This window comes from Astyanax mexicanus, chromosome 15 (genome assembly GCF_023375975.1).
Source record: "Astyanax mexicanus isolate ESR-SI-001 chromosome 15, AstMex3_surface, whole genome shotgun sequence".
Lineage (NCBI taxonomy): Eukaryota > Metazoa > Chordata > Actinopteri > Characiformes > Acestrorhamphidae > Astyanax > Astyanax mexicanus.
The window spans coordinates 19,324,816-19,337,355 of NC_064422.1; the positions used below are offsets into that span (position 1 = coordinate 19,324,816).

General features: G+C 38.4%; 1 protein-coding gene across 2 annotated transcripts in view; it reads right to left on the reverse strand.

The window, feature by feature from the left end:
- The window catches only part of kcnh4b (potassium voltage-gated channel, subfamily H (eag-related), member 4b), a 120,885-nt gene that overhangs the window by 21,575 nt on the left and 86,770 nt on the right, over positions 1–12,540 (reverse strand). The window contains exons 8-12 of one of the 2 annotated variants that reach the window (XM_022685436.2): positions 10,810–11,004; positions 9,021–9,220; positions 7,315–7,564; positions 6,985–7,199; positions 4,932–4,970 (exon numbers count right to left, since the gene is read on the reverse strand). In XM_022685436.2, the coding sequence (XP_022541157.2) occupies positions 4,932–4,970; positions 6,985–7,199; positions 7,315–7,564; positions 9,021–9,220; positions 10,810–11,004 (899 nt within the window). The remainder of the gene's footprint in view (positions 1–4,931; positions 4,971–6,984; positions 7,200–7,314; positions 7,565–9,020; positions 9,221–10,809; positions 11,005–12,540) is intronic. The other variant, XM_049464782.1, reaches the window with a different exon arrangement.

The following is a 12,540-nucleotide window of genomic DNA, read 5'->3' on the forward strand; positions in this document are numbered from 1 at the left end:
TTCAGAGAAAGCCTGGTGACTTCTGGGAATTGTACAATTCATATCTGAAATGTTATTAATGCTTGCTTTTAAACTAGAGCAAGACTTCAGTACTATTGTACATTGGCTTAGGAACTGGGGGGGATGGGTGTTATGTGTACACCCCAATTTCAGAAATAGGAGGATTTGCCCCCCCTAAAAATGATACTGCAGAAAAAAATATTTTAAAATAAACTTGAATATTGCTAAAAATATTTTAAAATAAACTTGTATATTGAAAGCACCCCGAAATCTGCACCCCCCCCCCCCATGAAAAGCTCCCCCTGTCTGCAGTGTGTTTCTAATTAAAGTTAACTAAAGCCATTATCTCTGCTTTAATCAAGGAGACGGTGCTTAAACTCTGCTGAGAGGGTACCCCCACCAGGAAAAGCACCACCTCTCAGGAGAGGCTGCAGGTCACATGTTACTTTTTCCTAATTTCTTACAAGTCAGCGTAGCTTAGAAAAGTATCTTGGGTAATTCCATTTTCTTTGGATTCCATTTTAACAACATACTGCAATAAAAAACGACTTTTGTATAATGTTCTGCTAAAAGACTGGGAGGGTTTGGGTTGTCAAAAGTTTATATTAACTGTTGCCAGAAGTGGAGAAAATGTAAATATACCACAGAATTGACATACCACATAATACAAACAACCCAATCTATTGTTATATTATTTTAAGAATATAATAGGCGATAACTGATCACTTTTTGTCATATGTATATATTTTGGACATTGCATGCATATTGTTTTTTCTAACAACAGTAAATGTAATGTGGAGCACCATGTTTAGGTTCTAAAGTGAAATTTAGTTGGATTTAACTGATAATAAACAGAAGTACAGAAAAATAATTATTTTATTTTTTTGTGTTTAACTGTAATTTCGCAAATGTTGCTTTAGTCACTATAGGGTGGGCTTTGATTCATATTAGCAAATGTGTCCCCCCCCCAATGTCAAACCCACTCATATGCATTTGCTATTGTAAATTAATTTATTCAAGTTATGACTAAAAGAATCATAAAGGGGTCAATTTTTAGGGATGCATTTCTATCCATGGTCTCAATTAAGATATATTTACCAACAAACCTTTTAAATGATTGGGACATCTAATACTTCCTATTTTCTCCCCAATTTACACGGCCAATTACCCAACCCACTCATTAGGACTCCCCCTATCACTAGTGATGCCCCAACACATCAGGAGGGTAAAGACTAACACATGCTTCCTCTGATACATGTGAAGACAGCCACCACTTATTTTCGAGCTGCTGCTGATGCAGCATTACCAAGCAGCCAGCGTGCTTGGAGGAAAGCGCAGCGGCTCGATTCCAGTACATCAGCTCACAGATGCCCTTTGCTGCAGACATCACCCTAGACGCCAGCAGCTTGATGGCAAAGCTACATGAGCTGGGGTTTGAACCTGCAACCTCCTGCTCATAGTGGCAGTGCTTTAGACCGCTGGACCACTCGGCGCCCAGTCTTTTCAGAATGTAAATGATGACTAAACCAAGACTTACTGTAGTCAATTGTTAGAAATAGACATAAAAGTTGCATCATTACAATTTAACCTAGCGCTCACATAACACTAGAATCCTCCAGAAGTGCTTGCACACAGCAGTACTTTTGCAGCACTGTGATAAAGAGCGTGTACAGGTTTGCAGTTTGTAAAAGTTTAGAGTAGAAAAGCACAGTGGCAGTTGGACTAATTAATGACAAGAATGAGCGTAAAAAGTGAATCTTATGAAGTGCTGAAAAGGCTTTTAGAAATTTCTCGTTTTTGCGAATGCAGCCCGCTGATGTAACTGTGTGAAGGCAAAAGCTCGGCCGTATGGAACGCTCAACCCCGGCGGTTAAAAAAAAAGCATCTGACCCAGTTGTGGAGGTGGGCCCAGGGGTGGGGTGGGAATAAGCATGCTGCACTTTCAACAAAGCCTCCACTGGTAATGAGTTTCCAGCTTTAGGGGGAAGTCCTGCCGTTAGACCCCCCCTCTTCCCCCAGAGAAAACCTGGCCAATGAAAACGAGTCGCTCTAACAGGGACTCAGGCCGAGGATAGGACCCTCTGGCTCAGATGATTAATACTGCGCTATGTATTACATTATCTAAGAGCATACCTAATGCTGCGGTGCAACATTTGTGCAACGTGCAAACGAGATTTAAAAAAAAAAAACTAAAGTCAGGTGGTGAAGGTGGCAGTAATATGTCTCAGTAGTAGTTGAGGGAGATGGGCACAACCTAACTTTTTTGCTAAAAAATGTTTGCTTAAATTTGAATTTTTGCACCAGGAGTGGCATAAAGTTATCCAAAAGCAGTGTGTAAGACTGGTGGAGGAGAACATGCCAAGATGCATGAAAACTGTGATTAAAACCCATGGTTATTCCACCAAATATTAATTTCTGAACTCTTAATAGTTTATAAATATGAACTTGTTTTCTTTGCATTATTTGAAAGCTCTGCAGCATATACCTAACATATACATTAACATATATATATAAAATAGCAAAATCAGAGAAACTGATTCAGATGATGTTTTTTTCCAGAGCTGTAGGTTTTAGGTTAATGTTAGGTTCAGGGTCAGGTTTTAGGGTTGATTTAAGGCTAGGGTACGGCTTAACATAAGCATTGAGTATTGCTTACATTCTCAATAGATATTTAGCTTAAAATGCTAGTTGAATATCAGTTAAACATTAGCTGAGCATTTATAAGGCATCAACAATTAACCATCCAAGTAAAGTGATACCAAAATGTCTTATATAAAACAAAGGGTTTTACCAGCAGAAGCATAAACAACACAGCTCTTTTACAAAAGCAGCCGGCTGTACTTTATATAGGGCCTTTAAAATGAAGATAACCAATGTTGACCCCTCCTCCAAATAAAACTATATCTCAGCTTAGCTTCCATCATGACCATGATACTCCCAAAAACAACCAAATAATCTAAGCCAACCTCAATAAAGGCTATTTTTTTAGAACATTAACAGAAACAACATGACGGCGCTTAACAAAAATACAACTAAACCTTATTTCTTTCCAACTTTATGCAAACCACAAAACAAACCCCAAAGCATTTTGGGAACACTCCATTGACTGTAAGAAAAATGTAAGATTTATTTTTAAATTTTCTCCAATGTTTAGCTATTCCGATTGTCCTACCCATTCAGCTGCTACTCTAGCTGTATATCCCCCCAATTACTAGTGATGCCACAACACCAGGAGGGTGAAGACTAGCACATGCCTCCTCTGATACATATAAATTCAGCCACCACCTCTTTTTGAACTGCTGTTAGTTTAGCATTGCTGAGTAGCATCACAGCGCTGAATTCGGAGGAAAACGCAGCGACTCGGTTCTGATACATCAGCTCACAGACGCCTTCCCTAGTGAAAGTAGATTAAAGTATACTATATTATTATGCTATAGTGCACTAAAGTGTTCTAGTAGCCACACTAACTTTTTTTGTACTTATTACACTTTAACTGTATAAACATAGTACTTAAATTGTGCTAAGTGTACTTAACTGTACTAAAATGGATCTATTTTAAATATACTTAAGTAACATTTAAACCTATTACTTCATGTATGTAACCCCATATTTTAAATATGCTTACAGTAAAATTATAGTACATTTATTGAGAATTAGAACTGTATCACTATTATAGACTGAGTATATTAGGAATGTACGAAAAATTTATGTTTAATATATGTGATCTATTTACATTAGAACAAGAGTACAAATATACTCCTTGTTCCTGTCTTTTGTAAGTAGCACACTTCTAGTATACTTCATTGGGTATAAAAAATATTTTAATATATTTATTATATATGCTTCAATTTTTAGCATGTTACAAATTTACCTTTTTTATTTGACATTTTATTTAACACATTTTATTTAACACTGTATCCTATCATTTACTTATATTTATATTTTCCTCATTATAATTACAGAGCATTGAAATACATTTTAACTGTTACATTAATGTAATACCAAAATAAAATAAAAAATACCAATGTAGTAGTTTTAATCACTTTCTAAAAAATTGTACAAAAATGTACAAAAGTATATTTGGAAATAAGTATTTTAAAAGTATATAGAATTACATTAAACTAAGGATGTACTTCATAGTAGTCTATTTATTTAAAATACAATATATTGTACTTTTAAAAACGTATGATCAAATTTTATTTTCAAACATTTAATGAAATTATAAAAATAATGTACTTTAAATATATTTTAAGTAAGTACATACATCTGTTTCTCAATATGTTTTAAGTACAAATAAGTATTTTTTTTTTACCAGGGTTGTGCTGATCGACATCAACTCTAGGAGTGCTGAGGGGAGAGAGAGCACCATCTACCCACCTAGAGAGCGCAAAGCCAATTCTGCACTCTTTGCTGATGGCAAGCTGCATGACCGGGATTCGAACCAGCGAGCTCACAATCATAGTGGCAGTGCTTTAGAATGCAGGACCACTTGGTGCCAAAAACAGAATATTTACCATTAATTTAGTGCCCAAGTTACTCTACATTATGGCTCTGTAACAGTTTCCACAAGCCTCCACTGGAGTGTATTTACATCTGAACATTAATATTTCAATTGTTTCACCACCAAAGGGTTTCCTAGACTGTGAGTATCTCTACACTGGGGCTTCAGAGTTATCAGAGTAAAGGTTCTTTGAGGAACTGAGGGCTGAGGGGTCTTCTTTTTTTTTCTCCACCTCAAAAAGGGCCACCCACATCGCTTTATCTCTTAGGGTACAATCTGGAGTTAAACAGTATCCAATTATTATAAGTATCACTATTAATCTTCAACATCCCACTGAATCTACCCCACTGAATTCTCTGAGTAATGAGTGAAATTGGCATTCAGGTTCGATCTTCACACAAAAGATAATTACACAGTTGAGCCCACTTACATGAGGGAATCTGGGAGAGCGTGAAAATCTCGTGAGACCCTACGAAGACAAAAGCCACCTGTCAACCAAAAGCTCCTTCATTAAACAACAACAGAAGAGAAATGAGCTTCTGCACCTTCTACATAGAAACATCAACAATCTTCCTCTTTTAGCTTTCATATTGTCGTTTGATGGTTGATCTGCTCGGTGTGTGTGAAAGCTTTTCTGTCTTATAAATATCTAATAATCAAATAAGCATGTTGATAACTGGAACTCTTTGAACAATACAGTAAATGTACTGAAACAGAAGAACCAAAAATCAGATTGTTTAATTTGTGCTTCTGTAATTCGATTTACCAGTTTACTCACTTACAAATACAGAACACAAGTTTATTCTGATCATTTGCCAACGTCCACAAACATTCAGCGGTGGGTGGGCTGCTTTACTGTCTCACTGGTAATCACACACATTAACCACAATTTTTTGGACCAGATATATTAAACTCAGCAATTATTGCTTAAACATGGGAGTCAATTCAAACACTTGACACAAAGTCACGGTCAAATCTCATTCAATGTCTGTGTGAACTCTTTAACTCTGTCTGCCCCTTTCTTTTTCCATATTTATTGTCAGATAAAGCAGATAAAATCGGTACAAAATTGAGTTTTCTTAAGCATTTATTAATGAAGAATATAATATTGAGCACATGAGCAATGATCTAACTTTGGTTATACAATCAGAAGGATCGTAGAAGAATCAAAGCATGAGAGATTATTCTGGTGCCCTACCTACCTACCTACCTACCTACCTACCTATCTACCTACCTACCCACCCACCCGCCCACCCACCCACCCACCTACCGACCTACCTACCTACTATTTAAAAAGTGCCTGCATAGGGCCTTCATAACACATTTATAAGCATTGAATAATGTACATAAAATGTATTGTTACAATATTATCTATCCATCTATCTGTCTGTCTGTCTGTCTGTATATCTATATATCTATCTACATACTATTTAAAGAGTACCTGCATAGGGCCTTCATAACACATTTATAAGCATTGAATAATGTACATAAGACATTTTGTTAGAATATTATCTATCTATCTATCTATCTATCTATCTATCTATCTATCTATCTATCTATCTATCTATCTATCTATCTATCTATCTATCTATCTATCTATCTATCTATCTATCTATCTATCTATCTGTCTATCTCTATCTACATACTAACTGAAGAGAACCTGCATAGCCATCATGCCATCATAACACAGTTATAAGCATTGAATAATGTACAAAACGTATTGTTAGATAGATAGATAGATAGATAGATAGATAATATTCTATCTATCTATCTATCTATCTATCTATCTATCTATCTATCTATCTATCTATCTATCTATCTATCTGTCTATCTCTATCTACATACTAACTGAAGAGAACCTGCATAGCCATCATGCCATCATAACACAGTTATAAGCATTGAATAATGTACAAAACGTATTGTTAGATAGATAGATAGATAGATAATATTCTATCTATCTATCTATCAATCAATCAATCAATCAATCAATCAATCAATCAATCAATCTATCTATCTATCTATCTATCTATCTATCTATCTATCTATCTATCTATCTATCTATCTATCTATCTATCTATCTATCTATCTATCTATCTAAACTTTATTTGAAGGTGCCTGTCTATCTGTCTGTCTATCTATCTACACTTTATTAAAAAGTGCATGTCTATCTGTCTGTCTATCTGTCTATCTACCTACATACCTACCTACCTGTATAGGACTGTCTATCTTCTGCAGCTAATTTGATGGTACCTGCACAGGGTCTTTATAACACATTTATATAGATTTAATAATGTATTTAAAAATATATATTTATTCACACTGCCATACTATTAAATAAAAACCTGTTTCATTAATTATTGGGTCTGCAGTGTGAAGAAGGAGGTCTGTGTGTGTCCTGAATTCAAATCTATCTTATTGTGTGTGTATTGTGTGTATGATGTGTGTACTGTGTGTGTGTGTGTGTGAGTGTATTGTGTGTGTACCTCAGCCTCGCTGCCCTCTCTCAGGTTGTAGGTGAGGTTGTGGTGGATGTCAGCAGTGAATACGCTGGCGTATTCAGGGTACAGCTCTAAGACCTCTCTTAAGCCCTTCACACTGATGTACTGCAGGTCACAGTAGGTGAGCGCCTTCACGTCTGCGTTGGTTTTGATCACGTGATCTTGCCCTGGAAGGTCTGAGCCAATCAGGTCCCCCTTTCCTGTAGTGAGATCATTGTGTGGAAAGATTAAAAGACTGAAACGTTGAGTTGTGCTTTCTAGGAATGTTTTTTCTGTCTGGTTGAGGAGTTAAGGTGTAGAGGGGACAATACAAACCGAGTATGGCGAGTACCATGCTGTCCTTCAGAACCTCCAGTGACCCGGAGCACACAAAGTAGTTGGCGTGCAGGGCGTCGCCCTGGCGGATGAGGTACTCCCCCGGTGCGCAGAATGAGGTTTTAATGTGAAGAGAGAGAGAACGCAGGCAACCCCGGCTCGCCCCCTCGAACACCGGCAGCTGCAGGATGTCCTTGTTCAGGTGCATGGCGATGTCGGCCCGCAGCTCGTCCGGGAAGTCATGAAGAAGCTGAGGGACCACAGGGAGAGACGGTCAGGGGTCTGTGTTTGATTAGTTAAGTCCAAAAAGATGTGTAGACACCTGCTTGTAGACCTTCTTGGTAATAAATCAAGGGTATAAATAAGATCTTCTCCCACACTTTTTTATAATAGTAGAAGTCTTTACTGTTCTGGAAAGGGTTTACACTAGACATTCAATCCCCTGAGAGCATCAGTGAGATCTATCTATCTATCTTTCAATAATTTGTATAGGGCTTTCGTAACACATACATAAGCATTTAAAAATCTATCCATCCATCCATCTGGAGCGGTTTGTTTGCATTTTAGCATACCTAGCTAGCTAACTCTCCTGCTTTCCTTCTTTTTTCCGCCCTCCTCCGGCTCTTGAAGGTAGGAGGTCCGTCACAAACCCTGAAGATATCGGCCAATAGCATTCACTGAGGGCGACGACCCTGACCCCACCCCCAAACTGTCAAAACCACCCGTATCAACACTTGAGCGCAAAAAACTCACTCGAGCAAAAACAGCAGCCGCAGGTAATTTGAGGAGAGGAGAAAAATGGAGCTCTAGAGCAATATTCTGTTCAGCGCACACACGATTCCTTTTCTTTTGCTTTTTTTTTACACACACTAAATGTTAAAACACGCTAGTGTTTTTGTACTCACTTTTTTTGCCAAGTTCAGACAATATTGGTTATGATTTGAGTTATTTTGATGCAACAGCAAAGTTACACTGTTATACAGGATGTACACTGACTACTTTACATTGCATCAATGTGTCATATCTTCAGTGTTGTCTCATAAAAAGATACAATAAAATATTTACAACAATGTGAGGGGTGTACTGACTTTTGTGAGATACTGCATATATATATATATATATATATATATATATATATATATATATATATATATATATATATATATTAATATATAAATTATGGGAAGTTCGCTGGAAGTGCTATATTTTATTCATCAAAAAACACAGCACTCCAGAAACGTTCCTCTGCCTGGTGCAGAAAAAAGTGCTTCACTTAGAATATAAACCAGTGCAGAGTGAGGAACTGGCATCAGAATGCAAGCGCTTGCTAATGATTTGTAAAAAAAAGAAAAGAAAAAAAGAAGCACTAAATGATACCCAACCCAGTCTGGAATTTAAAACCTAATTGGAAAACAGCTACTGGCTTCAGAAGGGGCACCCATGGTGGCTAATCAGATATCTGAGGAGGCTAGGGCCACCCCAGACCCCCCTAGACATGTCACGGGTTTGGTGTCAGTGCGCATAGTGCTAATTGGTGGGGTATAAGCTTTCGATGCCTGTTAGCTACTGCAGCCTTATGCATTTATGCACATATAATCGCTGCAGAAAAAGATTAAAGCCTAAACCTTTTAATAAACTACATGGTAATTAATATTAATAGTAAGACTATCTATTAAAAGAAGCTTAAAAAAGACATAGACAGTCACCTCGTTGGCGTCAATGCCGTTGTTGACGGACCAGGTGGTCTGGAAGTACTCGAGCATACGCTGCTTCAGCTGCTGAGGAAGCCGGTGGACGCGTATGAAGTCCTTCAGGTCCTTCATGCGCGTGTGGTACAGCGAGCGGCGGGAGTACATGCGCTGGATGATGGCCGTCACGTTTCCAAACACTACGGCGTGCATGAGAGCTGCAGGGGGAGAGGATATGGCAACCGGTTGGATCAGACGTCCTACTACTGTACACTGCCATCAAATAGTATTTTTTCCCCTTCAGTTTGTGAGCTTAAGCTCAGGTGTACTTGGGCTCTCCAGCAGGACAATGACCCAAAGTGGACCAGCAATGATGTTTATGCTTGAAAAACCATCCAATATGGCTGAATTTAAACCAAATCTGTGAAGAAGAATAGAACAAAAGTCCTCCACAGAGAAGTAAAAGACTCATTGCCATTTATCAGTAAAGCTTGGTTGCAGTTTTTGCCACCAAGGGAGGCACAACCAAGTTATTAGATTTAGGTGCAAAAGCTTTTTCACACAGGGAGAGGTTGGTTTCAATAGATCTTTTTTTCCGTAATAAATAAAATGATCATTTCAGAACTGTTTTTATATTTACTAAGGTTAAGGTCCCACCGTTCACTATGGTGGTTGCTATGTTGTTTCTAAGTGGTTGCAAGGTGGTTGCTAGGTGGTTGCTAAGGTGTTGCTATGGTGTCTGTTGTGATTGCTAAGTGGTTGCTAAGGTGTTGCTAAGTAGTTGCTTATGTGTTGCTATGGTATCTGTGGTGGTTTCTATGGTGTTGCCAAGAAGTTGCTTATGTGTTGCTATGGTATCTGTGGTGGTTTCTATGGTGTTGCTAAGTGGTTGCTGTGTTGTCACTAGGTGGTTGCTAGGTGGTGTCCAAGGTTTTGCTATGATATCTGTTGGGATTGCTAGGTGGTTGCTAAGTAGTTGCTAATATGTTGCTATAGTATCTGTGGTGGTTTCAATAGTTTTGCTAATGTGTTGCTATGGTATCTGTGGTGTTGCTGTAAAAAGAAAATATTTTTTAAAATGAAAGTAACACACCTGCCCCCTGTGCATAATACAGTTGTGTTGTGGAAAAAATAAAGAGATCACTTCAGTTTCTGGATCAGTTTCTGAGATTTTTCTATTTATAGGTATATGTTTGAGTGAAACGAACATAGTTGTTTTATTCTATAAACTACAGACAACATTTCTCCCAAATTCTAAATTAAAATATTGTCATTTAGAGCATTTATTTGTAGAAAATGAGAAATGGATAAAATAACAGAAAAGTTGCAGAGCTTTCAGACCTGAAATAATAAAAATAATAATCAAATCTAATACGGTTTTAAACACAGTTTTTGTGCATCTTGGCATGTTCTCCTCCACACGTCTTACACACTGCTTTTGAATAACTTTATGCCACTCCTGGTGCAAAAATACAAGCAGTTCCGCTTGGTTTGATGGCTTGTGATCATCTTCCTCTTGATTATATTCCAGAGGTTTTCAATTTGGTAAAATCAAAGAAACTCATCATTTTTTCATCAAGTGGTCTCTTATTATTTTTTTTTTCCAGATCGGTATTAATGCGTGTCTGACTTGAATGTAAATGATTCTATATCTTTTGATATGAGCCACTCGCCCCTCTTGGGAACTCTCCTTAAATTAATTTACATTCCTAAAGCCCTGATCCTAGAACTTCCTCTGCGTCTTCCAGCATTAGACCTAAGAAATTCATCTAGTGATATTGATCAAAGTGTTCGTTTTTTTGCGTACCCCCGATGAGCATGGTGCAGATAGAGAAGATCTTCTCAGCGTCTGTATTCGCGCAGACGTTCCCGAAGCCCACGCTGGTGAGGCTGCTGAGGGTGAAGTAAAGTGAGGCGATGTAGGCACTCCGAACCGAGGGGCCGCCAACCGTGCTGTTATGGTAAGGGGTCTCCAAACGCCTCCCCAGCTCGTGCAGCCAGCCTGCAACATCACATTGCATAGACTTCACTGGATCTCATTAAACATGGCCTAGGAAAAGTGCACTGTAAACACAAACACTGTACAAGACAAGCTGCGGTCGGTGCAGCGCAGTGGATAACACCACCCCCTGTCATTAAGCTACAACATCATGTGGGAGACAAGGGTTCAATCCCCAGTCCCGGTGACTATGCTGCTCTACACCAATAAGAGTCCTTGGGGCAGACTCCTAACACTACATTGACCCACCTCTGTAATAGAAATAACCTTGTAAGTCACTCTGGATAAAAGTTAATTTACGTTTTTTCAGATTTACAGATATTTTTTCTTGTTGGTAATAACTGTACTGCTAAGTTTGTATTGAATGTGTATTGAATGTGAGTTCTGTATGTATATAAAAAAATACTATGAAAATACTAGGAAATAAACCCTCTGTTCTGAGATAAGGACATCATTTTAGTTTTAAATATTTTAATATTTGTCGCACTAACCAATATAAATTATGTAAATTACATGTTCTGACCTGTTCTTGTTTTACTTTGTTTTTAAAAAGCAGTCCAGGCAGGCATTAAAATATGCTGGTTTGTGGCTAAAATTCTTAGAATAGTCTTTAGACACTTCTTCAGGATTGAATGAGTGGAGCTAAATTGCTGTTTGTTGAGTGGGTGGGGCTAATCTGTTGTTTGCTGAAGGAGTGAGGCTTAACTGATGTTTGCTGAATAGGTGGAGCTTAGTTGCTGTTGGTTAAATGGGTGAAGCTAAATTGTTGGCCAAATGGGCGGAGCTAAACTGCTGTTGGCTAAATGAGTGGAGCTAAATTGTTGGTTAAATGGGTGAGGCTTACATGTTGTTGGCAAAAAGAGTGGAGCTAAACTGCTGCTTGCTAAATGGATGAAGCTAAACTGCTGTTGGCTAAATGGGTGGAGATAAACTGCTGTTGGCTTAATGGGTGGAGCTAAACTGCTGTTGGCTTAAAGGGGTGAGCTAAACTGCTGTTGGTTAAATGGACGAAGCTAAACTGCTGTTGGCTAAATGGGTGGAGCTAAACTGCTGTTGGCTAAATAGGTGGAGATAAACTGCTGTTGGCTAAATGGGTGGAGCTAAACTGCTGTTGGCTGAATAGCTGGAGTTAAATTGTTAAAGACTAAATGGGTGGGGCTAATCTGTTTGCTGAATGTGTGGGGCTAAACAGCTGTAGGATGAATGGGTGGAGCGGAATTGCTGTTTGTTGAGTGGGTGGGGCTATACTGTTGTTTGCTGAAGGGGTGAGGCTCAACTGATGTTGGCTGAATGGGTGGGGCCAAATTTCTGTTGGCAAAAAGAGTGGAGCTAAACTGCTGTTTGCTGCATGGATGCAGCTAAACTGTTGGTGGCTGAATGGGTGGAGATGAATTGTTTAAGGCTAATTGGGTGGAGCTAATCTGTTTTCTGAATTTGTGGGGCTAAACAGCTGTAGGATGAAATTGTTTAAGGCTACATGGGTGGGGTTAAACTGTTGATTGGGTGGGGCCAATCTGATGTTTGCTGAATGAGTGGGGC